The sequence below is a fragment of the Mustelus asterias genome, chromosome 6 (genome assembly GCF_964213995.1).
Source record: "Mustelus asterias chromosome 6, sMusAst1.hap1.1, whole genome shotgun sequence".
Lineage (NCBI taxonomy): Eukaryota > Metazoa > Chordata > Chondrichthyes > Carcharhiniformes > Triakidae > Mustelus > Mustelus asterias.
Window position 1 is genome coordinate 24,104,418 of NC_135806.1, and position 24,792 is coordinate 24,129,209.

Genomic DNA, 24,792 nt, shown 5'->3' on the forward strand with positions numbered 1-24,792 from the left:
GTATTCGCATTCCAACCATTATTCTGTAAATTGAGTCTGTGTCTTTATATGCCCTGTTCCCACTCACCTGAAGAAGGGGCTTGGAGCTCCGAAAGCTTGTGTGGCTTTTGCTACCAAATAAACCTGTTGGACTTTAACCTGGTGTTGTTAAACTTCTTATTGCACTTATTTTTAGTCAGAGTGGCTCAAGATTTGGAGAGAAAACTGGTCTGTGCATCTATCAAGTTACACACCAGCTTTCAGTCTGAGCCTGAATTGGTAAGATTCTGCCCATAGGGTTTTGTGTGTGGAATTGTGATTTAACTTCTGTTTTATGCCTTGTCCTGTTCTGTGTAACCTTTCACTTTTGGTATGCGTGTTGAATAGAGAACTTGTAGAAATCTTCGGCTGACACTCGGTACTAACCACCTTGGTGTGTGGGTTAGAGGGAGCAGTTAGTTTTCTGTTCAACTTTTTCATCATTTTGTGCTCTAATTTCAGGTTGCAGAATTTATCAACATTGAACTGCTTGCCATAGCTTATACAGTTTTTAAATAGGCCTCCCCTCACTGTAGTAAAACTGCGGAGAAGCATTTAACGCAGTAAAATTGTAAATTACTGCAAGAATACCATTCAAAACTATGAATGAGTGATACACAATCAGTGGAAAACCTTTTTAGAGTGTAGCAGGATTTGTTTTTAGAGATCGCAAAATATGTGCTTTTTATGAAATGAGAACAGACATTTTTGAGGATTTAGACAGTCTTCCTAGAGTTATTAAATGGTTCAAAATTTGAGAAAAATACTTTTTTTCTCTAGAACTAACAGTATCCTGTATCCTCTCTCAAAATTGTAACATGGATCTTAATATTGATGTTAGGGACCAGATCAGAAACCCCAAGGTATATTATGAAGTTATACTACACCCCAACTATATATTTTTTTTATTTTGGCATGAGCGTGAGGATAGGGTCACTCCAGGTGTGATTCTATTGACATAAACTTGATAAAGTTTATCAAAACAAACTTTAACAATACAGTTTAAATATAACAAATGAATTAGCTTAACTTCTACCAATTGAAATACTTAAACATGACAAGATACAATTCTTAACTGCTAGGCTATCTTTATTAGTTCCAATTTAAGCAATATTCCTCATAAACCTAAACTCCCCTTCAAAAATCAGTTCGCAAACAACACAGGCTTACGTGTTTTAACTTGTTAACAGTCCTAGAGACTTTGAACACCCCTGGGGAGAGAGACACCTGTCTTCTGACAGTTCCAAAACAGCAACGTCCAGAGAGAGAGCACGAGAAACACCTTTTGCTTCTTTCTGGATCAAGCAAACGCTAAAATTGTTTTTGCCTGTAAGCTTAGCTCGGCCCATTCACATGACTCTGTCTCTTGTCAATCGATCTAATCAAATCCTACTCTGAAACCCCAGGGGAAAAATCAAAAATAAACAAAAAAATCCGCAGCTCAGATTAAAACAAGCACCCCATTATTTAGGATCAATTATTCTTCTGCATTCTCAGCATTGGAGCTGTCTCGTTTGCAGACAGATCAGCATCATATAAATCAGAGCTGATTTTTAAACTAAAGGAACATGATAACAACATTTCTTACAAGCACAGTATCATCACACTGATTTTTTTAAAAAGTTGGGAAATAACCAGTTAATTGATTAAAAATAGAGATAGACATTTCTTCTGGATGGAAACATGCCTGTATATAATTGAAATGTAAGTTCAGCTAAAATCATGCAATTTGTTTCGGAAGTCAACTATAGTTTACGTGTAAATGGAAGGACCATTGCACATTATATATTAATTTTACTGCTTTGTATAATTGACTTACCACTTCAGCTATACCCATTGAATTATTGTTAGTAATTACCTAGCATTATACTCTCTATGCCTTTACTCACTGCCAAATATAGTTTGGTTTACATCCGATAGTGATAATGCATGCACTTTTCTTCATTGTTAAATAAAATGTCAAATACAACCTTTTGTTTGAATTACATGTAATAAAATAATTGAATTCCCGGACTAATAAGCATTGAGAATTGTCCGATTATATAAAGCAGGGTATAATCACTCTGTCATTTCTGTTTCTTCTATTGATTCTGCTATTTGTTGTTTACATTGACTCACTCACATGCTCTTTCTGCATATGTATGTTTCACTCTCAGCTATTGACCATGGTGTTTATATATGGTGTATGCATTTCAGTGTTTGAAATGTGGGCATGTTTGTCCCACAGTGTTTTATCAAGAGCTTCTAGAAAGTGACACGGAAGTTGAATCTATCTCTGGCTGATGTTACTTGGTTGCCATTTATGAAGAAAAAGGCAGAGAAATAACTTAAATGCTCCCAAATGCTGCTCTTTGAAGCCCCCCCCAGATCAGTGTAGCTTTTGTGACTGTTCCTCATCACTACGTAAAGGGTTGTAGGACAGGCAAACGTTAATTGCCAGTTTTTGCAGTGCGTATTGTTCCTTTAAGGAAATAAAGTAAAATGAACTTTTTCTCTTGTTAACCTTTACTCTGTCTGTCTGGAATGTTGAACCAATGTGGTTAACTTTCTAATATTTCTTGATTGAAATCTATGTTGCATCTTAATCAGACTAATGCCTTTCTTAATGGAAGTGAATTTTTTGCATGTATTCTTGGAGTCTAGTTCTGCTCGATACCCAATCTCACTGATAGGTTTCAATTGACAGCTGAGGATTTGTGACTGGACCATGAATCAAAACGGCAGGCATTTATACCCCAGTGCCAGTGACGATACTTTGGGAATTGCTTGGCAAAGGTAATATTTTAAATATTTCTAAAATCTACACCTGCATATCAAAAATGAAACTGCATTATTTCTCCTTGTTGTCTAGCCTCAAGTCTGTTTGAAACTATTTGGTGCAAATCTTATAGAGTCAGTATCTACCTCAGCATTTTTGAACACTTGGAGTACAGTGGATTTGGAAATGTTAAACTGTCTGAATTTTCCCACATTGCTTGAGATAAACATGGCTGCCACCCTCTTCCGAGAATTAAATGTAAAACATCTGTTCACAATACTCTTAAGAAGCCTGAAGTTATGTTGAAGAAAAGTTAGCACAGAAGAAATTTTAACTCCTCAACGTTTGGTGCTCATAATCACTTTGATTATGATTTTTAAAGAAAAAAAAGTATATATTTTTTTAACTATTAGTCTGCTTTTCAGAAAAGTAGCAGATACACTTTTGCACAAGCGTGTGAAGCCAAAAGACCTGTGACACACAGGTTCCAGTCCCATTCTCTTCCCTTGAGTTCTGGATCTCAGTTATCAGGGAGGACCAGAATGGAGGCCCAGGGCTAAAACATGGAGAGGAAAGGCACATCCTGGCACTTAGCCAATAGCACAGGCAGTGGCCTGAGAGCAGAGCATGTATTGTCCTTAGCCATAGAAGTTTCTGACCCAGGTAATTCTACGAGGGGAGAATTCTCTGGAAAAAGGGAATAATAGCTTTTAGAGAGTACACATGAACTTGAAGAAAACACCTGAGTTCCTTTGGCATAGAGAATGAAGTGAATGCAAAGAGGGGTATTGTAGTCTTAATCCTGATTTACAGTTAAGAGAAAGTACTACTTTTTGTGAAGTTTTTGCAAAGTTAACAGGTAGATCCCAGGCAGTTAAGATAATCTACTGGAGTCCTTTCATTAACATATATATGAAGCATGGACAGAGGTTCTGGACACAATTGAAGAAATATTCATTTACAGAACACTCACCACCACCTTTTTTATCTTTATTAGTAATCATGCATTCTCAAATTAATAGTTCATAGTTTACAGTTACAAATTTAGCATTTTAAGAATATTTTCCATTGCTTATGCATTGAGTGTTTTTGTTCCAGGTTGCTGTTTATAAAACACCTAGGTTGATCATAGGGCAACTTATACTTATTTCACACATTAAGTTTATGAGCATATTCTATATTATTTACAATTGATAGTGTAGAGGCTTAATAAAACTCCATAATACTTTGGGGTCCATTTTCATTGCATAAAAGGTGTGTTTTGTTTTTGTTTGCAAGTACAATGTCTATATTTAATGAATTGTGCAATACAGCTTGGTTAATTGGCAGTCATGCACTGAAGCTATGTGGTTTAAACTAAGCCAATTATGTGTTCAGCGGGGTTTGAGTGTTCTAGTCAACATTTAAATGTACTTCTGAATCATGCTGCCATTCATAGAAAATAATATGTTGTGAGTGTGCTCCCAGTCAATAACCAGCTATTTTATTTGCCATTTTGCAGGTAGCTTCCTAGCCTTCTGTTCACTTTTTGTTAGTTTCCAGATTTCTAACTGTTCAAGTGGAGGCCTTACAGATATTGGGTGATGGGAGCTGATCTGTGTACAACCAAATGTGAAAGGAAATTTAGTACTGTACTTAAAAGGTTAATCCTTTTGCATGTAGCATCAATATTCTTATTTATTTTCCTCTTCTGAACAAAAATAAATGTTTCTGTTTGACTATCCTGGCAAATGTACTGGGTCAGCACTTCCTGCCATAAGTTTATGTTACTGCAGTAACTTACATTAAACTTACAGTGAAGCAGCTGTTCCAAGCTGCACTCTGGGCAAGGATGTTAAACTCTGTAATTGTATTTGAAAAACTCAAAAGATTGCCTTTGCGCTCTTGAATCAAAGTCTTTCGAAACGTAAATCAAATGCTTTATTACCTTTTTTTAAACTTGTAATTTAGAATTGCAGAATATTGTAAAGATTTCTTCATTTGGATCAAGGTAAACTAAATTGTAAAATGTGTGTCAGAAAAACTAGTTGACAAAGATAGTTTAAAAAAAGCTTGTAGCCAAGTAATCTTAGTGCACTTTAAAGAAATCCTACATAATGTGGCCAAATCCATCACATTTTCACATGAGTTTAAATATAATTTTGTGATTGATCCTCTCGGGAACTTCGATGTAAGACACCCAGACATGTAAATGAGAGGATGGGGGTCAACAATCCATTAAGAAGCCATTAAATAATCTAATTTAGACCATGATCCATAAATTAACTACACTGCATACTTGAGGTGTGCTTGTGAGAAAAAGTTTATATTTGAATAGATGGGGAGCCGATGCATGAAGAAGATTAGTTGTTCCTCTCTAATCATAGTCACGTCGCAAGCTGTCTGGTAACCAAGGGAAACCAGACATGATGTAATTCCAGATTGAACTTGAACTACAGGGACTTAAAAAAGGGGAACAATAGACCATAGCAATCAATAAAGTCTAATTTCCACACGATTATGTTTGGTGCTTTAAGTTAACCTTTATGGAAATGGTGGACGTGGATGGTACAGTGCAAAAAAGATGATCCATAGACAAAATGCTAAAGCAAAGAAACAACTTTGCATTGACACTTTCCAGCAAATCCCAAGATTTGAGATGGATTAGAAACTTTGCACTCTGCAGTAAGCTGTTTCATTGCTCTGTGGGCTCTTTGTTCCCTTAGGTAGGACAAACTTAATCTTTAGTTTCCTGTCAGATGACTTTGGCAGAGACTATGTGGGGGGGGGGGGGGGGGGGGGAGGAAGAGCGTACAGCATAATTCAAAATGCAACTCCAACATTGCCCAGCACAGTGTGAAAACTGTTCTTAAGGTGGAATGTTTTTTACTTGGTTGCACACTTTGCCCAGGCCGGCTGTGTGTAAGGTGGGAAATGGATTAAGGAAGAAAATATGAATTGAGGAAGTCTAGCAGCACAGCAGTTAAGATGCAGATTTCACTCCATGTGAATTATAGATTCCAGTTACTGAGCTGGCCAACATTCAAAACCAACAAATATAATCTTATGACAGTTAAAATAAAGTTGTCCCATCTGAAAATATATGAAGGTTTTGAATCTGAATTTCTTTCTGAATTATCAATTAAAGTGACAAGGGAGGAAAGCAAATAACAGAGTTCTAGCTTATTAAAGTAGCCTTCAGTTTCCCTACATAAACTCATTAGATTCCAACTGTAACAAGAGGTTGGCACAATATGAACATTTCAGAAAAGCCATATGCATGAATAATTTTCTTAAATCCAAAGGCTAGTCAAAAGGAAATGTTTACATTCATTTATGTTAGAAACTATAGCTGGTGTCAAGATTAAAGATGACATTAAGCAGTAAACATTTTTTCAAAGTTCACCATCTGTGGTATTCTATATCAAAAATGAACGATTTTGTGCTCTGCAAACAACACTTCAGATAGATAAACAGAGTAGGCTTTACCGTGGATTATGTCATTCTTAGATAAACTGTAATTGTTTCTTTTATCCTTTAGTCTTTTTAAAAATTCATCCATGGGATGTGAATATTACTGGCAAGGCCAGCATGTATTAACCATCTCCAATTACTCTTGACAAGATAGTGGTGAGCTACCTTCTTGAACAGTTTTTGTCCGTAAAATACTTTCCTCTGGCTGTGTGTGAGCAATCTAATGGTTAATTTTACAGTTGAGGATCTATGCCATTATCTTTAAAGTTAACAGTGCAAGAATGTAAAACGAAGGCAGTAAGTACTGGAAATATCAGTAATTCAGGCATCATCTGTGGGGAGAAAAAAGTTGACAGGGGGGGGGGGGGCAAGTTTACATCTGCTCACTGTCATATATGAAGGTAATAATATATAAAACATAAAATAAAGCAGGCTCGCCCACAGTCTTCCCAGACACCCTTGAGCTCTGCCCCATATTAACCTACCCTTAGATCTACTGAGGCCCGTAAGTTGCCAATTAAATGCCACTTAAGGACTTCTTTCTGCCTTAGACTCCATAATATGGGAGAAGGAAGAAGAAAGATGGCCAATCAGTTACTTTCCTAACTCCAAATAAAAGACAGGAAGGAAGGTGGGGAGATCCCCTCAGGACACTCAGCTTAAGATGGTTACCCCACCTCCACTTTGTGTCTCCCACCCCTGGCCTCTTGAACCTGACCTCCCAATTCCCTCCTTCCTGATCCCTCCCTGTCCCAAATCTTTGGGCTTACCTTGCCGGTGATCTTTTCTCAGGACCCCCTTGTAGTCCCAGCAGCAGCCACTACTGCACTGTGGCGCTGCGGGATTACCCAACTACTGCCCAGCCAGAGGGGCCAGCAGCTCTGGAGAGCGAGATTTCTTATCTCTCAGGCGTGGAAGTCTCACTCAAAATTTGCTGAGGCCACTGTTACCATATTAGCCCGACAGGGGCTCCTTTTTTAAAGTGGACAATCCTCCGACCAACCCTTCCATTGATGGGAGTGAGCAAAATATGCACTCCCCCCCCCCCCCCCCCCCGTGTAAAACTCCCCCCAATTTCTGCATCAGTGACTTTTCATTAGAATACAATGGGCGGGATTTTCAAGACCAGAAAACCCTGCTCGAGATCAATGGACTTTTGCAGGTCTATGATTCCCGTGGCGGGTGGGACAGGAAAATTCCGCTGAATGTTTCTGGCTAGGTCATGAATGATAATTCACTCCATTTCTTGCATCTATTTCTCAAGAAACAGAAAAATGAAACAGATCTACTTCCTCATCAAGCAAGTGCAGAAAAGTTTTCAGCCTTCTGCCCAGACACAGGACAGGAAATTAAAGAATACATAGTCTGGGATTTTACCAACCTTCCGGTGACAGGCAACAAGGCAGGGAGCCAGCAAAGTGTGTCATGAAGGCTACCTGATACACTCACATGGCCAGACCATTTTTCTAGTGGCAGGAACAGCAGCAACCCAGCTGCTCACCGACAGGAGGTGGGCAGCCAATTTACATAACTGAAAGGCCACATGATGGCCTTGTTCCTGGCCGCTGGCACTCTGCTCAGCCTTTGTTTTTTTTTCAGAGACACTGGGCGGGATTTTCCGCTTCCCCCCCCCCCTCCAACCCCACACATTGTCTTTTCCAGCAGTACAGGCGGCTCATCATTGGCTGCCAGCAGAATCTTCCAGTCCCTCTGATACCTATGGCATTTTGCATGGCTCACCTGTCCCGTGGAGAGAGGTTACCCTCGGCGGGACCGGAAGATCCTGCTGGTGGAAATGGCTGGAAAATCCCTTAAAGGGTTAATGCACACTGCTGCTCCTGGAAAAGACAGCATTTTGCAAGAAAAGGTAATGAAGCAGTTCTCAAGAAGCTGGAAATCTCTTGACCCTGGTGGACTGTTTACAAAAGGGTCACATGGTGTTTATGACTTTGAAGAAAGTTATGCCTGGAAGACTGTTTTAAAAGATTGCAGGCAGATTTAGCTTTTGGGAAGAAAACAAGAAGGATCAACTGCTGAATGAAGCCCTGGACCAGTCAAAAGCAAAAAATGAATGGAAATTGCTCTGAAGCTGCTCTACATTCTGAGATCGACTAACTGCAAGTTTTATGTGCGCTCCGCCCAAAATGTGGTGCAAGAATCATCGATTTTTTTTTTGTTGCAAACCAATATGGGGATGCGTGCGCATGTACCTGTGTGCGTACGACGACACCAGGGCATTGAGTCGTCAGCCTGGGATGCCTAGGTACAGCACATAATCCACCATGTAGCCAACCGTAGCACGCATGTAAATATATCTTGTGACCCATGGAGTCATGGAGCTAGAGGCAGTGGGTGCAATCTTCCCATCTCAGTCTTCACTATTTCAAAGTCATTGTTTATTGAATAGCACTAGGTGAGTAGTTTCTTGATACGGAACCAAAGCTTTTTTTTTCAGACTACTTCTCAAGGATTCTTTTAATATAATGATTCAGTGACATTTAAAAGCAGCAGAATGCTTTGTCACTTGTTACCTGGGCTTATAGTTAAAACCATTCCAAACTCTATGCAAAATAGACAGTGCAATACATGGGAAGAACAAGTTCTACCTTTTCTTGACACATAAGAACATAAGAACTAGGATCAGGAGTAGGCCATCTGGCTCCTTGAGCCTGCTCTGCCATTCAGTAAGATCATGGCTGATCTTTTTGTGGACTCAGCTCCACTTACCCGCCCGCTCACCATAACCCTTAATTCCTTTACTGTTCAAAAATTTATCTATCCTTGCCTTAAAAACATTCAATGAGGTAGCCTCAACTGCTTCACTGGGCAGGGAATTCCACAGATTCATAATCCTTTGTGTGAAGAAGTTCCTCCTCATCTCAGTCCTAAATCTGCTTCCCCTTATTTTGAGGCTATACCCCCTAGTTCTAGTTTCATCCGCCAGTGGAAACAACTTTCCTGCTTCTATTTTATCTATTCCCTTCATAATCTTATATGTTTCTATAAGATTTCCCCTCATTCTTCTGAATTCCAATGAGTATAGCCCCAGTCTACTCAGTCTCTCCTCATAAGCCAACCCTCTCAACTCTGGAATCACAGAAGCTTTGAAAGCTTAACAGTTCTCATTAGTTTGTGCACTTCTTACACATAGTCATGTTTAACAATTCCAAAGGGTGCTTTACCTCTGCCAGAGTGTGCCTTACCTTTCCCAAAGATGTCTTGGAGCCATATTCAAAGGTGTACCTTATGTCTCCAAAATGGTACCCTGGCTATTCAAACTAATTCTCCAAGTTCAGGCCAGCTGTTACATGGCCTAATCTGAAAAAATTATGTTTCACACTTTTTGGTAACCAAAATCCCACATCAGTGGAGGGAGCTGATGATTTAAATGACTAGCCACCTCCGTAAACTGCACTCGCATGAACCCCCGCCAACTTCAGTCCTATCCCTGGGAAAATCGGAAATTCCATGTTTGGGGCGGGACATAGGATTTTTGAGCATTTCTGCAATTTTTTCCATGGTGGAGAAACTCTCTGCCTTGGAGAAAACCCAGGCCAGAACTGCCAATTTCTAATCATTTTAAGTAATAACTAGATAACTCAGAGGATCAAAATTGGAGGGCACTAAGTTCTCGTCAGCTCTTCCATCAAGCACAGTTCCACCCAGGAGTAATTTCTATCTAGTACAGCAGGATCAGAAATGGGGGAAGCCAGATTTCTGCAGGTGAGAAAGACATATTGAAGAGTCAATATATTTACACAGACAACTGCCAACTACCATGCACTTAAGCAGCTTTCATATGTTCTCTCAAACCTTCTTTTGAAAGGACACTGTATTTGGGTGCTGCTGCAGATTTGCTTATTCATTGCATATTTTTGTGCTATTTATTCTTCCCTTACAACCAAAGGCCACTTCTAACAGAAGATCTAGGATGCAGATGTTGAGCAAGAAATTGAGAGACTCAAAGCTCTCACTTTTTTGAAGGAGGTCACCAGCTGGGATGACATGGTTTGGGTAACATGCAAGTTGAAAGAGAGAAAGCTGCTTCAGGTTTGTATCATCATACTCGCATTCCATCTTTCTTGCAGGCATAGAGCAGTGATTATGGTGAGCTACACCATGAGTTCTAACATGAACAACTTAACACCAACTATGCACAGTGATTAATCTGTCCTTTGCTTCTTGTTACAGAGACACCACAATGCCAGGATCAGCAAGCTGGGCCTTTTAACACCAAGTCGTACCCAACCTCAGCATCATCAACACTTAAAAACACGCACGAGTCCAGACACATGGGGCCAGATTTTCAAAGAGCCACAGGGCTGGGACCCGGTGCAGGCATGATTTCAGAATAGCAGTTCTGAAGGTCTTTTCGGGATTCTGACTCTTCTGGGATAGTTTGAAATTTCCAAAGGGCCAGAGTTGGATGGACCACAAAACTTGCACCTTAATAAAGAGCCCATTCAGGTCCTTAAGTAGCTTGCTAAGGGGCCTATGGGATGCAGAGTGGAATTTTTCAATTTTATTTTGGCTTACCCAAAATGTCGTCTGTGCATGGTAGCACAACTGCTGGGTTTGCTGCAGAGCCGAACAATATTTATTTGCCTTTGAATTGAAATTGATTTTTCATGGCTGTTCTTGCACCAGTGCAAGTGCTGGCCTTTCATTCTTCATTCATGGTCTTGTCGCCATCATTACTGGCCCTGCAAGGAACTACCTACTTTCCTCAGCAAGGCAGCGACAGCCCCAAACATGGCTGCTGTCTGCCTTTGCTCCTAGTCCCACGCAGGCAGCTCCCACTTCCTGGAGGTGCCGGATGCCACTAATTGGGTGCTGAGTTAGCCTCCTCAATTAGGTCACTTAAATTTAAACAGCGTCATATGAGCGATGGAGTTGAGGCATAGGACCCAGAATCCATCCTGCTGTCAGGTTCCTGACCCCCGCTTTGAAACTCTGGCCATGCACTCTGGGGAGCTTTGTCGATTCAGAAGTGGAAGCACAAGATTAAGTCAATTCTGGTGGTTAAAAGAGGACAGGTTGCTGCTGAGTGGAGGCAAACATTGCCAAAGACTCCTCTGAGCCACGTTTAATTTTGAACACACAAGGCCAACTCTGAAGCGCAAGATGAGGAGCACAAATGTGTGCACTCCTTACAGAATGATGCATAGTTGTGTGATGTTGTAATGAAATCTCTCTTCTGCAGATACTGATTACATAAAATGGTGAATTAGTAGCATCTCTAGGACTTTGGTTAGGAACATATTTGTAGCATCTTTCAAAAGAGCTTCTTACTGCCTTAATAGTGGATATTGTTAATGGGCTTTGGGCTGGAAAATAAGAGGGAGTAAATTTGTGTTTTGTTTAACTGGGTCTTAACAATTGTAAAAAAAAGTCCATTTAAAATACATGTATCAGCTTGTTTTATTATGATTTGATCTTGGGAGAAATTGAGGGAACATGAAAAAATGCACCAATATTCCACAAATGTTACACATTAATGGCTAATTTAGATCTACTTACTATGATATTACTTACTGTGCACAATCTCTTACCCAAGTTTGCCCTCCCCTTCTGTTTGAAAGAGATTTGTCGTAAATAATCAAGAGTAAGGAAAGATGCCTCAATAAAATTTGATTTCTAATTGATACTTCCATGCCACAGTGAATGGTAGTAAAAATGCCATTTACTACATTTCTTAAAGAAAACACGCAGCAATGATTACATTCAGGTTATATTGTAGTCTGCAAATTATTTTGTATTGTTACTGGCAACAAATCTGCACAAATACCTCAGCCCAGATTTTCACACCTGGTTCGAGTATACATAGACAAGAGAATTACCAGTTCTGTGAACCCGACCCTTAAAAATGGCAGCTCCCAGTTGGGGTTTTTATTACCGGGGCATGTACCTTTATAACCTGTATACCAAATTAGTGCCAACTCATGCAATCCATGGTTCCACACCCCCTACCCTTTGCCATTACCCTCTCCATATCAACTCTCCTGGTATCATTTGACAGTTCCTTGACAGCTTTCACATTTCCTTGATAGCTTGACAGTTTCAATCATGTATACTTTTAACAATCCAATAGAGTGCCTTATATCTCCTAATGGACACCTTATCTCTCCCAAAAGTTCTCCAAGACCTCAATTCTCCAAATGAATCTATATGGATCAGGCCATCTCTTACCTGGTCTACTCTGCACACTCCAGGTTGCACACTCCTGGCCTAACAAATCCCACTTTAGTGAAGGCAGCTGGTAATTTAAACAGCCAGCTGCCTCCATAAACTGTGTTTGCTTGATCTCCAGCCTGACTTCAGTTCCACCCCCATGAAACAGGAAATACTGTGATTAGGAGGGGAACTCATATGTCCGGCCATTTCTGGAAATTTTGTCACGCTGGACCGCATCTCCACCGCAGTAAAAATCTGGGCCTTCATTTTTAAACATGATGTAAAGCATCCTTACATCTTTGGTCATTAACCTTGGCTTGCATTTTCATATGTGAATGAGGCATTTCATGTCTTCAAAAACTTGCAAGCAGCGTGTAAAACTATTTACTGCCAGAACATTTTCTGTCCAATGATAAACACAATTCTTTGATGTTCAGCTTATAGATACATTTATAGATTTTCAAATTGTAATGTTTTGAAGCAAACTTCGTCTTAACTGGAATCATACAGGATTTCCTGTCATACATATTAGCTTCTCTATTTTAACAAGGGTTTCTTATCCTCTTTACTTTTCCCAGAGAGGTCTCGTAGTAACCTTTAGACAAGTTGTGAAGCCTTAAATTTGATTTTAGTACCCTACGAAATGGTTAGGTGCACTGGCCATGCTAAATTCTCCCTCAGTGTACCTGAAACCTGGTCAGTACCTGCAGTATGTTCATATCTCTATTGCACTCCAGGCTAACGTACGCCATTGATCCTGCAAATCTATGATTTTATGCTAGGCTTCTTTACCATCTGTCATTCTAAGTAGTGTGTGGTCTTGATTTTCCATTGGCCATTTTGTGATACATTTTCAACAGTGGGTAAAGGGGAAAACTCTCCATATGATACACCTGGAAAAACACTACTTTCACATATCCTGTGCAATTAATGGGCTGCCAGCTGATGTGTAAGCATCAAAAATATTGTTGATTCAGCTTTGCAACAGAGTGTGCAAAATTGAAAGATTACAAATTGCGGAACAAGATTTTTTTGAACAATCCAATTTACTGCGCCATTTATGGAGAGCTGAAAAGATGGGAATACTTCCTCTAATTGACAAGTGAATTAATGTACATCTAAGATGAATACATTATAAGAGTTGGAGCTTGCATATGGCAATGCATTTAATGGTTGCTCATCACCTTTATCACTAGATTTCTTTTGTTTGAAGGCTTATCCCGATTGAAATTAATTGCAGCAATGTTGTAGTATAGCACACTGAAATACACTATGATTGGTTTCCTATGCATGGTCTGATTAAAGCAAAGAGATGCACCATTTTATGTTGGTGGGAAAGGAAAAAGACAAAATCTGAAATCTCCCCAGACCATTGGAGGTCATGGAGGTTGCAGGAAAGTAAATGAAAACCCATCAGAATGCTGCCTATATGCTGTCCCACCTCCCTTTTACAGGAGCAGCAGCCTTGGAGAACTGACAGCCTGCTCTGCAGAAGCAACCAGTCAATCTATCCAATTAGGGCCCCAATCAAAGACCATTATTCCACCCCAACTGCAGTTTCCCAAAGTTAGATAGCAGCCTCCCCTTCTCCAAAACCCCATTGATTCAGAGCCAAGAAACCACTTGGAGTTGGCCTACCTGGCAAGTCAGAGGAGCATCAAAGCCTCCACTCATGGCAGCTATGATAGAATCACAAGACTGAAACTACCACAGGCACAATCTTTCCTGTGGAGTGGCTTCCTTCCACACTTATGGCCCTAACCCCTCTGGGCCTTTTTTATTTTAAAATGTTCTGCAGCCATCAGAAAACACCTCTATTGTGACCTCGCACTCAGGTAGAACTATCTGCCGCAGCAGTGCCTTGTTTCCCAGGCTAGGGATTGGAGGTGTTGCTGACCACCCAGTCCTGCAGATCCGCTCATTGAACCCCCTGTGTCATTGTTCCACCAGCCATCTTTAATTGGCCATCTCCCATAATATCACGATGCCATAAAAATATCAGACCCCAGTTGAGCTGGGACCCAGAAATTATCCATTTTTAAAGTTTATTTCACGAGATGTGGGCATCACTGGCTGGGTGAATATTCATTACCCATCCATAACTGCCCTTGGTGAACCACTGAGGTATAGATATACCCATGGTGCTGCTAGGGAGCGAGTTCCAGGATTTTGATCTGATGACAATGAAGGAGCGGGGATATTTTTCCAAGTCATAATGATGAATGGCTTGGAAGGGAACTTGCAGGTGGTGTTGTTCCCAGGTGTTGCTGCTTTTCTCCTAGTTGGCCAAAGTTGTGAGTTTGGAAGTTGCTGCCAAAGGAGCCTTGGTGATTTATTGCAGTTCATCTTGTTTATGATACTCACTGCTGCCACTGTTTGTCGGTGGTGGGTGATGTTTAAGGTGGTGGATGCTGAGCCAATCAAGCAGACAGCTTTATCTTCGATGGTGCCTCGTTTCTTGAGTGTTATTGGTGCTTCAAGGCAGATTGGGAGTATTCCATCACATGCTGACTTGTGCCTTGTGGATGGTGGACAGTCTTTGGTGGGTCAAGAGGTGAGTTACTTGTTGAAGGATTCCTTTGACCTGCTCTTGCAGACATAATATTAATATGGCAAATCCAGTTCAGTTTCTGGTCAGTGGTAACTCCAAGATGTTGATATTGGGGGATTCATCGATGGTAATGCCATTGAATGTCAAGGAGAGATGGTTAGATTCTCTCTTGTTTGGGATGGTCATTGTCTGGCACTTGTTTGGCACGAATGTTGCTTGCCATTTATCAGCTCAAGCCTGAATATTGTTCAGGTCTTCGTGCATCACCAGCGAATATTCCCATTTCTGAACTCATGCAGGGATGTCCTGGAACTGAGATGATTGATCTCCAAACACCATAACCATCTTCCTTTGTGGCGGGTTTGACTCCCTCACCCCCACCGATTGCCATCTTGCTAGGGCTCCTTGATGCCACACTCAATGTCAAGGGCAGTCACTCTCACCTGATCTCTTGTGTTCAGCTGCTTTGTACATGTTTGGACCAAAGCTGTAATGAGGTCAGGGGCTGATCTTTCTGTCCAGGAAATGCCAGGCAATGTGTATTGTTGATGCTCACTTCAGAGAACATTAGAGAACTGATATTTGAAAGTTTGTCTCTTGTATATAAAGTATGACTTAATACGAAAATTGATCAAACCATATAGAAATATGTAATAAAATATTGGGATTTCCATTCCCTTCACCTGGTCATGTGGATGCAATCCCTCAGAGAAAAGTAGCAGACTCAGCCCATCGGCAAAGCATCAGAGGACAAGTTTTATCTATCACCTGCCAGTGGCATTGCAGACAGGTTACCTGCTCAGGCTAAACAGGAAAGAAGTGATGCATCCCTCGATGATGCCCTTTCTCCACTGGGTGCACCCCCCCCCATCCCCCCCCCCACCCCCCCCATAGGTCTGTTCCTGCCCATCCCATCCTGGCATCTCCATCAAAGCCCACACCCAGCCCTCTCTCTGCAACCCCCCCACAGTCCTCATTTCCCTTCTCCTCCTGCTGTGAGACTCCTTGCATTTATCTGGTCCTTGACTCAAGGACTTTGAATCTGGAGACTGCCTGTTGTCCTAGCAGGGACCATTGCTGCAGGTAGCGCCATTGCGCCTACAGAGCTGTCAGCCAATCAAATTGGCTGGCATCTCTCTGAGATGGGTTTTCCATTCAAGTGAGTGGCGAGAGTCTTGTATCCAGCCAATTAATGCTCAATGTAGTGTTAAAAGGCTGGGGGGGTGGAGGGATGGTGCTGCCTGCATTCCCCGCTGCCTCTTTGAGTGGTGGGGCGGGAAACTCTGCCCCTGTTAAATTCTGCCCATTGCATCATTACTGCATAGAAGGAGGTCATTTGCCCATCAAGTTCATGTGAGCTCCAGACTTGTAAATTGATTTCCCATCTAAAGTCTTTTTGAAGTCATTCACCATCTCCTCTTCCACTCGACTCAAAGCAGTGGGTTCCAGGTCTCCTCACTCTTATAAAATTCTTCCTCCCTGTATTTTTTGCCCAAAACCTTAAGTCTGAGTTTCCCTGGTCCTTATACCACCAGCTAATGGGGATAGCTTTTCTTTGTCTATCCTTGTCTAAACCTGCCATTATCTTGTACAGCTGTATCAAATCTCCCCTCTATCTTATTTGTTCCCAGGAGAACAGATCCAGATTCTCCAACCTAACTTTGTAGCTAAAATTCCTCATCCCTGGACCATTCTGGCAAACCACCTTTCAAGGACCCTCACATAACCTCCTAAAACGTGGTGACGAAAATTGGCTGCAACACTCTAGTTGTGGCCTCACCAGAGCTTTAGACAGGTTCAGAATAACTCATCTGCATTTGTACTTAGTATCTATCTTTGTGAAACCCAAGTTCAAAATATGCTTTGAAAACTGCCCTGTTGTCCTGCAACCTTCAAAGATCAATGCGCATGTAACCCCAGCCCCTATCTGTATCTGTATAATCTTAAGAACAGTGCCATCACTGCCTTCTTCTTAGGCTTTATATATATATGTAACTTAATTACCATCCCGATTGCTGACTGTATTGGTTTGGATTACAGTAAGGGAAGTTGAATAGGAACTGCCAGGAGGAGTTGATTCTGGTCATGTTGGGGCTGGCAGCTGAGATCATATCCTCTCTATTGTTGAATTCCTCACATTTTATCTGGAAATAATAACTGTTAACTCTGCTGTTGCTTCCAAATCTTGAGTTTTCTCATTGAAGCTAATTCCATTCTTATTCCTGCTCCTCACTCCTGCAAAGCTGTAAAGAAATTTTCAAGACTTGTCAATTAAAAAGGAACACATATTCCCAAGGAGATGTCACTTTTTTAAAATTACCGTTCTTAAATGCATTTTAGATCTAGTAAAACTGAGACCAGCAGGCTAATAATAGAAGAAAAGTCTATTGTCCGTATTTCTTACCAGTTTGTTCATTGTTTTTGTTCTCAGGAAATCTAATGAAAGTCAGAAGAGTACAAAAACTTGTGATATTTTCTTGTAATATTGCTTTCCCTCCAATTTGGGGTGGCACAGTGGTTAGCACTACTGCCTCACAGCGCCAGGGACCCGGGTTCGATTCCTGGCTTGGGTTACTGTCTGTGTGGAGTTTGCACATTCTCCCCATGCCTGCATGCATTTCCTCCAGGTGCTCCGGTTTCCCCCCACAGTCCAAAGATGTGTGGGTTAGGTGGATTGGCCATGCTAAATTGCCCCTTAGTGCCAGGGGAACTGGCAGGGTAAATACATGGGGTTATGGGGATAGGGCCTGGGTAGGATTGTGGTGCAGATTCGATGGGCCAAATGACCTCCTTCTGCACTGTAGGGATTCTATGATTTCACCCTCAGATACTCACCCAGGATTGTAGGTTTTCTTTCATTCCTTCTCATTTGTCTATTTTTTTAGAAAAAGCTAATAGATTTATAGGAATTTTTCTAAAAAGCACCAAGACCAAATACAACTAACTTTGAGCACGATAAGTATCAGCTTTAAAAATTCCTTTGTTAGAAAATCCCATTTCAATTACCATACTATGCTCCAGTGACCGAAGACTGGACCTCATTCCACCCTGCTCATTATATACAACAGCAAAGTCAAAACTCAGTTGCATATCATTACCATTCAGGGCACATGCTTTAAAAGGTAGTTGAAGTCCCTCAATTGCATTCACCTTTAACATGCAGAAATCATCAAAGTCAGCTATTTAAAATGCCAGATCTTTGGTGGTGCATAACCGTGGTGGTGCAGATCCTTGGTGGGGTGGCCCGATGGCATGATGGTTAGCACTGCTTTCTCACAGCGCCAGGGACCCGGGTTCAATTCCGGCCTCGGGTTCAATTCCGGCCTCGGGTCACTGTGTGGAGTTTGCACATTTTCCCCATGTTAGCGTGGATTTCCTCCACAGTCTAAAGATGTGTGGGTTAGGTTGATTGGTCATGCTAAATTGATCCTATTTTCAGGGGGGATTAGCAGAGTAAATATGTGGAGTTACAGGAATAGGACCTGGGTAGGATTGTGGTCGGTACAGGCTCGATGGACCAAATGGCCTCTTTCTGCACTGTAGGGATTCTATGATTCTATTCTATGAAAGCCACGACATTACCCAACAGATGATTGGCCACCTTCCAGTATTCAATTCAGATAATACTTTTAGATGTGATACATCAGGAGGTGAAAGGAAATGCACAAGGGAAGTGCTAAGGATGATAGTGTTAGTTTTCAGGCATTAACCTGGAGAGAGCAAAAATAATTTATTAAACTTTTCTAAAGTTCAGCTCCTGTTTAATTGGATGTTTTAGGTATTTTGATACTTGTGTCTTTGCCAACAGCAGTGATAGAAGGATAGCAGCGTGCTCACATCTGCTGATATTGCACGATATTAATTGAAGTTTACCAGGGAGCGGAGCCATGCATGTAAATTATATTTCTAATACTGTTTCTTGCTAGTCTGCAGGACAATGTGCTGAGAAAATAGGAAAAATGATTTTGTTCTCTCTTTGTGGTTTTTTGATTAATGTTTCAAGTTTATAAGTTTTTTTATTTGTCTCACAAGTCGGCTTACATTAACACTGCAATGAAGTTACTGTGAAAATCCCCTAGTCGCCACACTCTGGCGCCTGTTCGGTTATACTGAAGGTGAATTTAGCATGGCCAGTGCACCTAACCAGCACATCTTTTTGGGCTGTGGGAAGAAACTGGAGCACCCGGAGGAAACCCACGCAGACAGAGGGAGAACAGACTCCCCACAGAGTGACCCAAGCCTCGAATCGAAGCCAGGTCCCTGGTGCTGTGAGGCAGCAGTGCAAACCACTGTGCCGGCCGACATTGTATATATTGTAATTAATAGTCAAGTATAAAATTAGGAATAGTTAGTTGAACTTCCATCCTTATTCTTTATTTACAACATTGTTTTATCTAATTGATCAAGGCATCATCGATCAAAGTTAAAATTGGTGATGTAGTATGTGAATTTCTGATCAAACTGCGTAGATGCCCAAATAGCTAAGTTGTCTATATCAGCCAGCTTGCTGTGGGAGGCATTGAGTGGTGGCAAAGTGCTTTCTTCAAGAAAGGAAATTTTAAACAACTCACTCTGGCCTTCAGTAGCTTGTTGCATAGCTTCATTGAGACTGAGACAGAAGATGATTTGATTTACTATTGTCACATGTATTGGGATGCAGTGAAAAGTATTGTTTTTTGCATGCCATACAGACAAAGCATACTGTTCATAGAGTACACAGGAGTCGGAAAGGAGAAGGTGCAGAATGTAGTGTTACAGTCATAGCTAGGGTATAGAGAAAGATCAACTTAATATAGTAGGTCCATTCAAAACTCTGATGGCAGCAGGGAAGAAGCTGTTCTTGAGTACATGACCTCACAGACTTTAATTTCTCAGATGAGAAATTAAAGCTTAGAAAATCATAATGTGGGTTCCTTGAAGATCCATAAGTAATAAAAATTAATCTCAATAGCTAATTTCAGAAACTTATGGTCACGCAGCAAAAACGGTAATTCTGAAGCCCTTGAATAGGACAACATACTCAGTTCTGTGAGGAAAGACTACCTTGTTTATTATCTTATAATTGGATTATAATAGCAAAATATTAGAAGGTTATCAAGTATTTCAAAACCAATTAATAGCATTTGAAGTGTATTTTCATTGTCATTTAGGCAAGTACGATCGTTGATGTATACTCACAATATCTTGAACTTTCTTATCGTGGCTAATTAAGTTTTTATTCCTGCTCCTCATTTCTGCAAAGCTATCAAGACTTGTCAATTAATAAAGAACACATATTCCCTAGGAGATGTCACTTTTTTAAAAATTACTCGGGTGGCACAGTGGTTAGCACTGCTGCCTCACAGCGCCAGGGACCCGGGTTCAATTCCCGGCTTGGGTCATTGTCTGTGGGGGGTCTGCACATTCTCACCGTGTCTGCACAGGTTTCCTCCAGGTGCTCTGGTTTCCTCCGAAAGATGTGCTGGTGAAGTGCTTTAGCCATGCTAAATTCTCCCTCGGTGTACCCGAACAGGTGCAGGTTAAGTTTCCACTCAAACTCCTTCGCATAATCACAAATATAAACTAGTCCATGAAGCACTGCAGTCTGGCAGAGCTTTAGAATATAATTGTTTAAATTTTCCTTCTCTTAAATTAAAAAAATATCCCTTGATATGCTTAAGAGTGGTAACTCAGTGCAGTGTTATGAATACAGCTGGAAATATATTTACCTAAAAAAAAACATTTTTCATAAGAACGTAAATTAAATATATTTTTAGGGCTTAGAAAATTTTAAAATGTGCCCTTGCACAAGAATGTGCAATTAGCGACATGGTGGGACAGTGGTTAGCACTGCTGCCTCACAACGCCAGGGACCCGGGTTCGATTACCGGCTTGGGTCACTGTGTAGAACTTACAATGTCTCCCCGTGTCTGCGTGGGTTTCCTTCAGGTGCTCCGGTTTCTTCCCTCAGTTGAAAGACGTGCTGGTTAGGTGAATTGACCCGAACAGGCGCCGGAGTGTGGTGACTAGTAACTTCATTGCAGTGTTAATGTAAGCCTTACTTGTGACTAATAAATAAACTTTAACTTTGAACTTTAGCAGAAATTTACCATGCCAATAGATGATATCTAGAGATATAGTTTTGTGTAGAGGGCTGGCTTACAGACTGATTTTTTTCAGCTTGCTCTGCACTGAGTGTAACTTACTTCGAAATTATTCAATCTTTTGCATGGTTTGTCTGATTTAAGGCAAACTGCTCTGGAAAAGCCATTACATCATGGGAAACTGTAATTCCTTGTATTGATGACTTACCCATGGTGTACTTTTATGTGTTTTGTAAGGAGACAATGAAGCTTTCTAAGTTTTTTGTTTCAAATTCCTTTTTCCCATTTTGTTAACCCTTTAAACATTAAACATTCTTGTTGTTTCCTTTTTCACCTTCTGACTTCTGCAAGATCATGCATCTCCTCCAAAGAAGGAGGAGAGAATCTAGGCCACAAACTGCTCTGAATTGTTGCTGTCAATGTGAGAAGGCACATGTGAAGTGAAGCATGTCAGAGGAAACGGGAATTTCAAAGAAAATAGACTTCAGTTCTGTCCTCTCCAAGTTCTGTTATGATATGGGTTCTTTAGATGTCTCAATGGGGAGATCTTGAGACTGGTATGCTTAAACATGAATCCTTATTTGTAGTCTTTAACTATTTACAGATCCAAGGTCTGGTCATGCATGGAGCTATTGCCAACATGTAGGCTGGTTCCAGAGTGTTCCTTCTAGACTCTGAGTCCCTTACCATGTGACTCCACATCATACCATCGGCAGTGCCATTTCCCAGTCTCACATCAATCCTTGCTCTGCTCAGCACCTTTGCATTACAATGGTACGCAGGCATAACAGCACAAATTCCCCTTTCTTCTCCAAAGAAAACTTTCCTCCCTTCCAACAGATAATTACAATACAATTTTTTACTTGCTATCCCTGCTCCCCTTTCTTGAGTCTCAGACTTCATAAATTCGGACAGTCTTGAGGCTTGACAGTTCTTCCACATCTTGGTCTGTCATGTTTGAAAGAATGGTAGCAGTACTCTCTGTTTCTTGTACTTGGCTATCTTCATTTGATTCCATTTCTGCGCCATGTCGAGTTGTGTTTCTCTTTATTAACAATCCGTCTGCTTGTTTCAGATACAGTGGATTTGTCCAGTTTCTTCTGAAGGAATATGCATTCTGTTCATTCCTAGAATGTATTTGAATTTTCTTTTTCCATGGTGTCTGTCATGTTCTTGTTGGACATGCAAGTTTTGCAAATGAAACCTTCATTTCCACTTGTGGGAGTGGGGAGGGAGGAATGGTGGGGGGCGGGGGGGGCGCGGGGGAGAGAGGGGGAGGAATGATGGGGTTGCCAACCTTTCATGGCAGGAGCCCTATTATGTCATTTGTAGGGGGTAGGAACATACTCAATGGGAAATCCCACCGGCGTAAAGGTCATGTTGGGACCCCCGCATCCTCCTCCCCAGTTTTACCGCCCACCAAAAATGGGGGCGGAAGATCTCCCCTCTGTCTTTTTTTTCTCTGTCTGCAACAGAAATTTGGTCTCGCCCTTCAGTTTAGATTCATTGTTGGCCAGATCTGTCTCCAGCGATGTCTGAACTTGTAATTGTGCTACTCGTAGCTTCATTATCTGTTCACAGCTTGGGACATTTCTATGGTTCTTTCTTCCAAATGCTTCCTAAGTTTCATTCAACTGCTTCCTCATCTCTGCAGTCTGTTTCTTGTAACCTTTGAATTCTTTCTGGAATATGGAACATTGCTGAGTCTTCTCTACCAACTGCATCTTTAGCTTGTTCAGAGTGATTTTGCTTCTCTTCATAATCTTCCAGAGGAGTAAACTTTGAGGTAAGGAGTTCTTGTAACATACAAAGGTCTGTCAACAGGTTTTCCTTTCCTTTTCGAAGCTCAGTTGTTTCATCTTGAGCTTTCCTGCAATTTACTAGAGTCTCCTTGAGTTTCTTCTGCTGTACTTCCATTCTGCTGTTTAAGGATGTCTTCATGTCTACATGGTGCACATTTCAACTGTTCTTTCAACTTTTTATTTTCTTGTTGCCTTCTTGCCAATTCATTGTGGCCTTCAGTGCATTGTTTTGTCGCTAATGATATTTCAAACGTAGCTTTTTCTGAAGTAACATTCAATGCCCTTTTTAGCTCTTCATGTTTTTCCATGCATACCTGTTGGCCAGAAATTTACCACACTTTTCTGGGATCCCTGCAATCCTGGCTGCTTTTTTAAAACTGAGCTGCAGGAATCATAGTGGGCTGGACAGAAAATCCGACAGACCATTTAAATGATCATTGAGCTTGAGCTGGAATTTCAGGTCTTGGGACATGTGCGGCTAGAAAATGCAACCCAAAGATTCTTCAATGATCTTTCAGGGTCATAGCTTCTTTGTCTTTCTTTTCTACCAACATGTGGTTGAGTTTTCTGAACTCCTGCTCTTGAGGAACTTTTGGCTGTCTATTCTCTTTCCACAGATGCTGTCAGAGCTGCTGAGATTTTCCAGCATTTTCTGTTTTTGTTTCAGATTCCCGCATCCGCAGTATTTTGCTTTTATCATTTTTTTCCTTCTGTGACCTTTGTGTTGTCTGTAAAATTTGTTGATTTAGATCTCGAGCAACCTGGATTTCAGTTTTCCGTGCATTTCCAAAAGTAAACACTCAGCTTGAATCTTGCACTTCAAATCTTCCAGTTCAGCTCTGATGCAAACATTTTCTTGTAGAACAGCTTCATCTACTTTTTTGCACATTTTGCTTCTTTTGAGTCGCCTCGCACTCACTGGGATCTTCTGTTGCTCTTTTGCTGGGGTCTCCTGTAATTTGCCGTGCATGGCCATTTATGCTATCCTGTATTTGCTGCTTTGAGACTGCGAGCAATAATCATTTCAGCCATCAGCAGCTTGTCAATTTTCTTTGCTTGCAAACTTTTTGTAGTCATGGTGGCCATGCACTGCTTTCCTTTCTGCTCAGTATTCTAAACTGTTCAAAACTTTTAATTACGTTAAAAATAACAGTTCAGCGCTTGCTGCCTTTAAACTCTGCAGGTTTGTTTTAACTTTGGAGCTTTGGTGGTGTGCTTTCCTTTAAACTTGTGAGCAGTCTGTCGGTTGCATGTTTCTGATATACCCACGCTTTTCTGGGATCTCTGTGGTCTTGGATGCTTTTTAAAAAACTGTTAAGACTGCAGCATTTCGTTTCTGGGCAAAATCTGTTCCTTTTTCTTTTGAATGTCCCACTCTCCGAGTTTCAGAGGGTGCAATTTTTTAAACTTAAAGCCGCAGCACTTCTTCCTGTTCTGATTGCCCTTTTGTTAATCTTCAGAACAGCAGCAATTTTTGTTTTCCTTTAAACTCTGAAGACTTTCCTTCCTTTTTCTCACGGTGCACTGCAGATCTCTGTGTATTTAATTCTGCCAAGCCTTTTAAACTTTTTGTTGCTGCAGCCATCTTCCAGCTGCCCTCTGTATGCTGAGCCTTGGGACTACCACCTATTCTCAAATGTAAGTACAGCTTTTTGCACTTTTGCTCACCCATCTTGTGATCGTTCACTCAGAGTCTTGAAATTTCTATATTTCGGCTCAACCCATCCTGTAAACTGTTCCCTCTGCTGCTCTCAGTGGTTTTATAATTTTTCTTCTTTGGTGCACGTTTCTCTAGTCCTGCTTCTGGTCTTCGTACTTTGGGATACTGTTCTTGGTTCACAAGTTTAACTGCCACCTTTCTTCCTGCCATTGGCCACTATCACCCCTATCACCGCTGACATAAAATGGGTTTGCTAGATGTCGCGATGAGGAGATCTTGAGACTTGTATGTTT

The 24,792-nt window shown here is 41.0% G+C and overlaps 1 protein-coding gene across 8 annotated transcripts in view; it reads left to right on the top strand.

Moving 5' to 3' along the window:
* The window catches only part of LOC144494784 (nuclear factor 1 B-type-like), a 321,955-nt gene that overhangs the window by 272,329 nt on the left and 24,834 nt on the right, over nt 1-24,792 (top strand). For 6 of the 8 annotated variants that reach the window (XM_078214123.1, XM_078214124.1, XM_078214120.1 and 3 more), the window contains one exon: nt 2,705-2,793. The exons of the other annotated variants lie outside the window; for them this stretch is intronic. In XM_078214123.1, the coding sequence (XP_078070249.1) occupies nt 2,705-2,793 (89 nt within the window). The remainder of the gene's footprint in view (nt 1-2,704; nt 2,794-24,792) is intronic. 8 annotated transcript variants of the gene reach the window in all.